General features: G+C 43.4%; 1 protein-coding gene across 1 annotated transcript; it reads left to right on the top strand.

The window, feature by feature from the left end:
• The first annotated feature begins 3,647 nt into the window (after positions 1 to 3,647).
• On the top strand, positions 3,648 to 9,551 carry UQCRFS1 (ubiquinol-cytochrome c reductase, Rieske iron-sulfur polypeptide 1). The gene is made up of 2 exons (XM_019016448.4): positions 3,648 to 3,886; positions 8,650 to 9,551. Exons 1-2 carry the CDS (start codon positions 3,673 to 3,675, stop codon positions 9,258 to 9,260), a joined length of 825 nt encoding a protein of 274 aa, XP_018871993.1. The 5' UTR covers positions 3,648 to 3,672; the 3' UTR covers positions 9,261 to 9,551.
• The last annotated feature ends 963 nt before the right edge of the window (positions 9,552 to 10,514 follow it).

Genomic DNA, 10,514 nt, shown 5'->3' with positions numbered 1-10,514 from the left:
CTGCCTGCAGGGCCCTCCTCTGGCCCCACCCTCAAAGCCAGCAATGGGGCATTTCTGTCCTCTCACCTCTTGCTTCCCTCTTCTAAGACCCTATGAACATGCCGCACCCACCCGGACACTGCAGGAAGACTCTCTGATATGGTTTGGCTCTGTGTCCCCACCCAGATCTCACCTTGAATTGTTACAATCCCCTTGAATTGTTAACAAGGGTGGGACCAGGTGGAGGTGATGGATCATGGGTGCGGTTTCCCCCATGCTGTTCTCATGACAGTGAGTTCTCACGAGATCTGATAGTTTTATAAGGGGTTCCCCCTTCGCTCTGCTTTTATTCTCTCTCCTGCCACCCAGTGAAGAGGTGCCTCCTGCCATGATTGTAAATTTCCTGAGGGCGCCCCCCAACCAGCCGTGCTGAGCTGTGAGTCAATTAAACCTCTTTTCTTTGTAAATTACCCAGTCTCCGGTATTTCTTCATAGCCGCATGACAACAGACTAATACACTCTCCCTATCTCAATCTCCAATCACAGCTGCAACATTCCTTTGCTGTGTAAAGTAACATATTCCCAGGTTCCAGGGATTAGGCTGTGGACATTTTTGTGGGGAGGCATTATTCCATCTACCACAGTTTGTATGAGGGAGTACTCACAATTTGTAAATGCTAGCAAATAATTCTGAGGTTCATAGCACTGTGTATGCCAGATCACCAGGTGTCTCTGGCAGAAATGAGTGGGGAGAGAATGAATCTCCAGTCCATGACTTCCGACCTGTGATTTAAACAGTGTTTGTTAAAAGGAAGGCTTGGTGTCATGCTTCCTCCTGCCTTGTTCATACATACACGTTGCTTGTCAGACTTCCAGGGAACTGAGAAGCTTACCAAGCATTTATGTTCCCAGGCCTGTGGCTACTTTTTTCCCTCAGTTTACAAAACTAACAATGTTTATTAAGCTCTCGTTGTATGCCAGTGTGCTAAATATCTCACATGGATTCTTTCTCTTAATTTGCACAGCAATGTCATTTTTATCCCTGTTTTACAAATAAGAAATCTGACACTCAGTAACGTTGCCCGATGTCACACAGGTAGTAAGGGGCAGAGCTGGCATGAAGGCCAGGCTGTCTGGCTCCAGAGTGAGCTGATACATGAAAGCTAAAACTCCCTTCAGTTAAATAACAACCACTGAGGGGTTGCAGTGGTGTGTACCTGTAGTCCCAGCTACTCTGGAGGCTAAGGGAGGAGGACTGCTTCAGGCCAGGAGTTTGAGACCAGCCTGGGCAACACAGCAAGACCCCCATCTACCAAGTGGAACCCAGGTTGGCCTACAGAAGTCCAAGTTCCAGTATGCTTGCCACTCCTGGACATTGGCCTCCTTCTTCCACGAGAGGACAGCTGTTCGGCCATACAGTTACCCATCTCTCTGCTGCAACACTGGACTTGAACACCACTACCAGATGCGTTCTTATCAATGTGTCTTTGGGCACGTCATTTGTCTTCTCTGAGTCTTAGTTTCTTCATCTAGAAAATAGAAAGTTATTATTATTGCAGATATTTACATACTGTGTGCCAGGCACAGTTCTAGGCATTTTATATATATTAATCCATCTCATCCTTAAAATAACTCTCTAGGGTAGATCCTGTTATTATCTGTTTTACAAAAGAAAGACAGAGGCACACACAGAGATTAAATAACTTGCCCTAGGGCACAGCTAGTGAGTGGTGAAACTAAAATTGAACCCAGGAGGTCTGGAGATAATTCCTATTCTGTTCACCCAACTGGGACATTGTGAAGGTTTTGTGAAGGCTCATTCATTCATTCATTCATTTTTCATTTACTCTTACCAACTCAGAGGGAATTGTGATATTATTTCATGTGAAGCACTCAAACCATGCATGGTGTGTGACAACTTCTCTGGAAATGTCTTTTATCCTAAGGTTGTTGCCAAGGGAGAGCACTGAGCCAGCTGTGTGATGAGCCTGGCCAGGGTGGCCCCTGAGGAGGCAGCCTCCAATCTTGAGAGTACAATATAGTCCCTTGGGCTATAAGGCTGGTCAAAGCCTAGGCCCTAAGGCGAGTCATAGGAAGGTCAAAGGGGAAACCTGTCAGTACACTTTGGACCTGGTATGAGGAATAACAATGAGTCAGCAAGGATCAAGGGAAGGCTTCTTAGAGGAGGTGCCATCTCAGATAAAAACACCACTAGCAAATCCTCACTTGGTGCTGCCTGTGTGCTGGGCCTGCTTGTAGGGGCTTTACATGTTTTAGTTCATTTACTCCTCCCAGTAACTTTACAACACACATGGCATCATTACTGCCCCCATTTGGCAGGTGAGGAAACTGAGGCACAGAGAGGTGAGGGAACTTGCCCAGATCACAGAGCCCATGCACAGCACAGAGCCAATTCTGTGCACTGCTTATATTAACATTTACTTAATGTTTAAATCATTTTTGACCTAAATGAAAAACTTTATCTCAGTATAGTACAGAATAGAAAACCAGTACGGATAGAAAATCAATCCTATGAACCATATAATGAAATCACTCTAGACTCAGTTCTCTGCTAAGAGCTTCTAACTCAAGATCTTTTCTGTTAAAAGTGGGAGATAAGTGTAGAGAGGAATTAAAGATATATTAGGATCAAACTGAGGCCAAGTGCATTGGCTCATGCCTATAATCCCAGTACTTTGGGAGGGGGAGACAGGACTCCTTGAGGCCAGAAGTTTGAGACTGGACTGGGCAATATAGTGAGACCTCATCTCTACCTTTTTTTTTTTTTTTAATTAAAGATGTATTAGCACCAAACTGAGACTTTCTCATTGGTGCAATCAGGATTGAAAAACAAAACAAAACAAAACAAAACTTTCTCACTATGTGACGGAACGTGAATGAGCGAACTCTGTGCATCCTCTAAAATTCTAAAATCTTACTTGGGGAAACAGTGGTGGCACTGAAGAGCATAGACTCAGGAGACAGATTACTCTGCTTCACATCTTGCTGGCTATCCAGTTCCTGGAAAAGAATCTCTCTAAACCTCGGTTTCTTCATGGGTAAAATGCTGACAGTAATAGCTCTGACTTCATAGAGACCTTGATAACAAATGAAAGAACGTAGGTATAATAAAACGCAAAACCAAATACACAGTGAATGCTTAATAAACATAATCCATTAGCATTATCGAGCTTTGCACAGACGCCTCTGGCCTTTTTGTTGTTGTTGCTGTTAGACGAAGATAATAAAAATCATCATAGTAAACACACAGCGATTACTATGTGCTGGACTTTGTCGTAGTTGAGATATATTACCATCCTAAGTTAAACTATAATCGTTTATTGTTATCTCTAGGTCTTCCTAGATGAAATTTTTACCCTAAAGGATCGTAAAGTCGGCCCATTGGACGTCAGTGGGGTCCCCTGTTCAGCCCTCTCTTTCTTCTGGGGATCTCCCGGGACACAGACGAAGTGGCACCGGGACCTACAGGTGGGCCGCAAGCCCCGCCCCCAGCGACGCCTTGTAGCCCCGTCCCCCGACGCAGCGCCTCTCCAGGTTTGCCCCGCCCTGCAGGACTGCAGAATTTCCTTTCCGGCGGCGCGCTGACGTCACGCGTCCCGCGCCTCCTCGCGCCTGCGCCGTGGTTGGAAGGTCGTCCCTGTGACCGGCTTGGCGGTTGGAGCGGCTGTCGCCATGTTGTCGGTCGCAGCCCGCTCGGGCCCGTTCGCGCCCGTCCTGTCGGCCACGTCCCGCGGGGTGGCGGGCGCGCTGCGGCCCTTGGTGCAGGCCACGGTGCCCGCCACCCCGGAGCAGCCTGTGTTGGACCTGAAGCGGCCCTTCCTCAGCCGGGAGTCGCTGAGCGGCCAGGCCGTGCGCCGGCCTTTGGTCGCCTCCGTGGGCCTCAATGGTGAGCCGGGGCGAGGGCCGCGAGCGGGGCTGGGGATCTCTCGGTTCCCGCTCCTCCGGCCCCCAGCAGGGAGCGGCCGCGGGCGCGCGAGCGGAGCCTGAATCAGGTCGGGCTGGGCGGCCTCCGCGACGCTGGGCCTGGCCCCCGGGCTCGGGGCGTCTTTCTGGTGGCCGGCCCGGACTCGCGTCCGCCGGCTTCGCCTGGTTCCTCCAGAGGAGCTCTGTAGGCCCAGTTTCTCCAGTTCACGAGCTCTGTAGTCCCGCTGTTCCGGCCACCTCTGAGGGGTTTTGTTGCTTGCAGGTCGTTTGACCTTGGGCGAGTTTCTATACGTACTTCCTGTGAAATGGATTCCTATCTTTACCAATTTTGTAGGGGTGTTGTGAGGCTTAGGTGGAGGAATTCTGCGTAAAGCCGTTAGCACAGTTTGGGCACTTACATGCTTAAGAAATGGAAACTTACTAATATTTGGGAAGTTGGTCTTCTCACCACTACCGATTCCTTCATGTCCTTCCCCTTTATCACCCCCCCACCAAAAAAAAAAAAAAAAAAAGACATACACAAGGTCAGTTACAGTGTAGTGTCACAACATAATCAGTCGTCAAGAACGGGCAGAGATTGACGACATTTACATTTTACAGATGAGAAAACAGACGAGGTAGAATGACTCGCACCAGGATCCGTGGTGTGGACATGTGGTAGCAGGGATTTGACAAGACGAATTGTCGTAGCCACTCAGCTCTTCGCAGGGGCTATTCCACACCCTCTGTCCTTAGATCCCCGTTTATCTTCTTTGCCTCGCCTTCCATCTTTACTTGGCCCTGTATCGGAGATAGAGAAATGGCAGCCTGTGGGCAGTGTGTCTGCAGGCTGTGTAGGTTTCAAAAAAACTGGGAAGACTAATGGCATCTCTTAAAATGCTGGAAGCTGGTAATACTGGGATCTAGTTTCTACTTGGGAAAATTCCATAGTGTGCTGTGTAGTGGCCGCCCCCGCAGTTGGAGCAAGTGGTCTCCAGTTTGTCACAGTCTTTACCAGGTCTGCGTGTTTCATTCTGTTACCAGCCTGGCTCCATTGATAGCTGTTTGTGACTCTTCCCCTACACGCTAACCAAATTGCCCGCCACTTTTCTTTTTACTCTGTCTTCATTCACCCTGGGCTCTGCACTTTATTCATGGTCCTTCCACTAAGTTGCTACATATCCATATGTTTTCCTTACCCATCTTTTCAATCTCAGTTAAGGATCAGGTGAATAAAGTTTTTATTTGCTGATTTGTCTGTCTCTGTAGCACATACTTTACACTCTGTATTGTGTTTATTGGTAACTCCTCCAACCTTGGGCTTAAGAGCTTAGAGAAGGTAATGTCTTCTTTATTTTTCTATCTTTCACAACGTCGGATTTTGTATACAGTTAGTGCAGAGTATTTGTGAATGAATATTTGTTAAGGAGCATCAGTGGGTTTTGAAGAAACTGTCCATGGCGGGTGTAGAGTACCCTAGCCCATCCTTGAGACCTGGAGGTGAGAAGGAAGGAAGGAGAACATTTCAATAGCAAAAGAAAAGCATCTTTGGAATTCGTCATGTTGCTGAAGTTTCTTCAAAAAATTGGAGGCTTACATTTCTCTGATGGCCAGTGATGGTGAGCATTTGTTCATGTGTTTTTTGGCTGCATAAATGTCTTCTTTTGAGAAGTGTCTGTTCATGTCCTTTGCCCACTTTTTGATGGGGTTGTTTTTTTCTTGTAAATTTGTTTGAGTTCATTGTAGATTCTGGATATTAGCCCTTTGTCAGATGAGTAGGTTGCAAAAATTTTCTCCCAATTTTTAGGTTGCCTGTAAACCACAATGAGATACCATCTCACACCAGTTAGAATGGCAATCATTAAAAAGTCAGGAAACAACAGGTGCTGGAGAGGATGTGGAGAAATAGGAACACTTTTACACTGTTGGTGGGACTGTAAACTAGTTCAGCCATTGTGGAAGTCAGTGTGGCGATTCCTCAGGGATCTAGAACTAGAAATACCATTTGACCCAGCCATCCCATTACTGGGTATATACCCAAAGGACTATAAATCATGCTGCTATAAAGACACATTTACACGTATGTTTATTGGGGCACTATTCACAATAGCAAAGACTTGGAACCAATCCAAATGTCCAACAATGATAGACTGGATTAAGTAAATGTGGCACATATACACCATGGAATACTATGCAGCCATAAAAAATGATGAGTTCATGTCCTTTGTAGGGACATGGATGAAATTGGAAATCATCATTCTAAGTAAACTGTCGCAAGGACAAAAAAACAAACACTGCATGTTCTCACTCATAGGTGGGAATTGAACAATGAGAACACATGGACACAGGAAGGGGAACATCACACTCTGGGGACTGTTGTGGGGTGGGGGGAGGGGGAGGGATAGCATTGGGAGATATACCTAATGCTAAATGATGAGTCAATGGGTGCAGCACACCAGCATGACACATGTATACATATGTAACTAACCTGCACATTGTGCACATGTACCCTAAAACTTAAAGCATAATAAAAAAAAAAAAATTGGAGGCTTACCTGACTTAGAGAAACTATTTTTAGAAACAGGCAAATAATGTAGAACCATAAGGCAAAAACCTTTTCTGTAATCATTTCAGCCTGTAATTTAAGTTCACATTATAGTCTGTCTAGATGGTTCATGGCAGGATGGCTTATGGGAGTGGAGGGGTTGGATCTGGAGAAGATTCTTGAATTGGAGAGGAAGGTTGTACTATTTTCATGCAGATTTCCAAGGCGCATTGGAGCTCACCTTAAAATAAAACTTGTTTTGTTAAAATTCCTTAAATTTTCTCCTTTAAGTATTTGATTTTGCTTTAGGTTAGAATTAAATCTAGCATCTTACTAAAAGTCAGACCTAATGCAGCTCATGTAAATATTTGGAGAATGATTTTTGCAACAGGGCAGTTTAATTTCCGAAAGGATTCTTGGTGGTGTCACCTACTAAAGTGTAACCAGCTAGATAGAGTGGGAGGAGACTTGCCACCAAATCTCTGAATGAGAAGGGCAAAGCCATTTTATTGAGTTTTCTTGTACATTTCCTTGTATACTGTTAAGGGTTGTGGATACTGTTTTTAATGTAGAAGTATGAACTTTTTATTCCTTTATCTTTTAGGGAGGAAGCTCATCTTTTCTGTAATCCCAGGTAGTGCTAGGAGCAAGTAATTTATGCTTAATTCCAAATGCCAGTATATACTGGCAGGTTAGCATTTATTTGTTAGAGTAGTAGTATAGGATGTAATGTCACTTTGACTCCACAGATTCTGGGATGTGAGTCTCAAGTTGCCATTATCTGTGTCCTGGTCTTCTCCAGGAAATGATTTAGTCAGAAAAGCATATAGAGTGATTTTGGTAGGTTTCATTATTGTTTGAATACTTCTGGCTTCCATAAAGTTATTGACCTTGAGAATCATGTGAAAAGCAGTTCAGGTATTCCATATTGTAATGTTTGACTACTCAAGGAAGTACAGTATATTAGGATGATATCCTAGTAGAGCAAGGTAGAATTGCAGTTTATTACAATAAAAATGCATCATAAAAGAAATCTTTATTTTGGAAACACATTTTCTAAAAGAGGTATTTTTAGTGTCCCCTTTTTTAAAAAGGAAACTTTGTGGCAAATTTCTTAAGATGAATATACAATCTGCAAAGAGGTTTGCTTCCTGAAACATACCTAAAAGTGGTACTAGGTAAAATTTTTTTTTGGTCAGATATTTAAAAATAGTATTGGAGAGAGGGATGTAACTGTGTCTTGTTTTTGTTTTTTAAACTACCAAAGAAACTCCTTGCTCCCAAAGTACTACATAGTAATTATTTGTTTAACATTCATTTGAGCTCTTTTATGGCCTAGACTAGAAGTGCCCCAGTTGAGAGAACTACAGCAGTGAAAAGGGAAGATAATACCCCTACTTTTACAGTAACTATTGCCCTTTACTGAAGAGGGGGAGATATGAAAATTTTGCCCTTTTTTTCCGTTGCTAAATCGAAATAATTAGTTCTTTTGCAGTTTTCATTTTATTTTGAGAGCTCTGATAAGGATGTCCTTCTCTGCCTATTAGTGGTTTTAAGTTAAAGTAATACTAATTTATACACTAGAGTATAAAATAGAAACGCTAATTTTTCTGCAGCAGAGTTATACAGTTCACAGAATGTTTATTGTATCATTATTATTTTATGAATTAACAGTTTTTTCCGAGAACATAGATTGGACTATAAGGGGCAGACATTTGCCTTAATAAGGTGATCACACGTCAACTTACTGTGTGGACTAGATGAGTTTTAGGGTGTCCTTCTAATCCAGAGAGTATGGGAGGTATTTAGCATGATTTATATAGTAAGTCTTGGCAGTTGAATTTTCGGAAACTTTGGGTTATTACTGTTTATTTTGCTGTTTAACGTTTTTAGTATGATGCACTGAGGTGTTGTGAATCCTGAATCAGCAATGTTCAACCAACTAGGGGGAGCTCAATTTACAAATAGTATCTTGTGATTTCATACCAGTATGATAGGTGGTGGTTCACTTCATTTCATTTTTAAGATTTTATATGCTAGCACCGCCAATTTGACTATTTCTGAGACCCAGTGAGTGCCATATTTCACATTTTTAGAATTTGATTTTTTACCTGTGAATCCATAAAGGGCTATTTCCTGATATATACTCCCTTCGGGATACTCATCTAATTGTGTTTTTTAACCTTCTGTTTGTCTTGCAGTCCCTGCTTCTGTTTGTTATTCCCACACAGACATCAAGGTGCCTGACTTCTCTGAATACCGCCGCCTTGAAGTTTTAGATAGTACGAAGTCTTCAAGAGAAAGCAGCGAGGCTAGGAAAGGTTTCTCCTATTTGGTAACTGGAGTAACTACTGTGGGTGTCGCATATGCTGCCAAGAATGCCGTCACCCAGTTCGTTTCCAGCATGAGTGCTTCTGCTGATGTGTTGGCCCTGGCGAAAATCGAAATCAAGTTATCCGATATTCCAGAAGGCAAGAACATGGCTTTCAAATGGAGAGGCAAACCCCTGTTTGTGCGTCATAGAACCCAGAAGGAAATTGAGCAGGAAGCTGCAGTTGAATTATCACAGTTGAGGGACCCACAGCATGATCTAGATCGAGTAAAGAAACCTGAATGGGTTATCCTGATAGGTGTTTGCACTCATCTTGGCTGTGTACCCATTGCAAATGCAGGAGATTTTGGTGGTTATTACTGCCCTTGCCATGGGTCACACTATGATGCATCTGGCAGGATCAGATTGGGTCCTGCTCCTCTCAACCTTGAAGTCCCCACGTATGAGTTCACCAGTGACGATATGGTGATTGTTGGTTAAGAGACTTGGACTCAAGTCATAGGCTTCTTTCAGTCTTTATGTCACCTCAGGAGACTTATTTGAGAGGAAGCCTTCTGTACTTGAAGTTGATTTGAAATATGTAAGAATTGATGATGTATTTGCAAACATTAATGTGAAATAAATTGAATTTAATGTTGAATACTTTCAGGCATTCACTTAATAAAGACACTGTTAAGCATTGTTATGCTCAGTCATACACGCGAAAGGTACAATGTCTTTTAGCTAATTCTAATTAAAAATTACAGACTGGTGTACAAGATACTTGTGAAATCTGTAACTGACTTTATTTTCTTGCCCAAATATTTGCTTCCTGCTTTGCGTCAGGGACGCAGATTCTGCAAGGTCATTGTTGGGATGAAGTAAAATTAACGGGTCATCTAAGTGTCTATGGCATTGACAGAAACAGTAGTATCTAGGTATTCCTTATTTACCGGACTTGGTAAGAGTCCTGGCTATGCATTTCCTCCCTACTGTGTAAGCCGTGTGATAATGTCAACACTAATCTGTGGGAAAGAGTCCTGAATGAGGCATTAGTAGCTCTGAGGGTTTATCTTCACGTCTGGTCTGCTGGTTTTTCTCCTTAAGTGACAGGCCAGGAAATTTTATTAGTCTCTTATGAGTGTAAATTAGTACTTACCAATCCTTTAGTCTTAATAGGCAGTGATGGGATATTACCTGAGAGAAACTTTCCAAAATGAGAGTGCTCTCCCATTTCGTTCATTTTGTGTGTGGTTCATCATGTCCCCAAAGTTCCTGCATCCACTCTATCAGGAGGCAGAAAGGGAGCATCTGAGACCTAATACTGCCTGCATGCAGAAGTGGTCCTGCTGGGTTTGTTTCTGTAGTGATGACACTTTGAATGTTTTTTCCTGTTGGGTTTACAGTCACTCAGCACTTTTCACTGTAAGATGGTGTGGAACCAGACGTAGAGCACATCGGAATTCACAACCTATTCTGCCTCCAATTACGCAGGTGAAACAAGACTAAGGTCCATTTTCCCCTGGGAGTTGGGAGTGGGCTTTGTCCTTTGAGAATCACAGCCACTTTTTGATGTGTTTGTCTTTGCTGTTTGGAGGTGGACCAGTTGTGCTTTACTGAGTCTACCTGATAATCTCATGTAACTTTTAAAATGGCAAAAATGGTTAGGTTGGGTCTGCCCAAAGGGAACTGACCATCCAGGATTCCAGCCTTTGATGTTAATAGCTAGGTGTTGACAGAAAAAAGAAAATGTCA

The sequence above is a fragment of the Gorilla gorilla genome, chromosome 20 (genome assembly GCF_029281585.2).
Source record: "Gorilla gorilla gorilla isolate KB3781 chromosome 20, NHGRI_mGorGor1-v2.1_pri, whole genome shotgun sequence".
In the NCBI taxonomy this organism is placed as follows: domain Eukaryota; kingdom Metazoa; phylum Chordata; class Mammalia; order Primates; family Hominidae; genus Gorilla; species Gorilla gorilla.
This window is presented reverse-complemented; position numbering and strand designations above follow the sequence as displayed.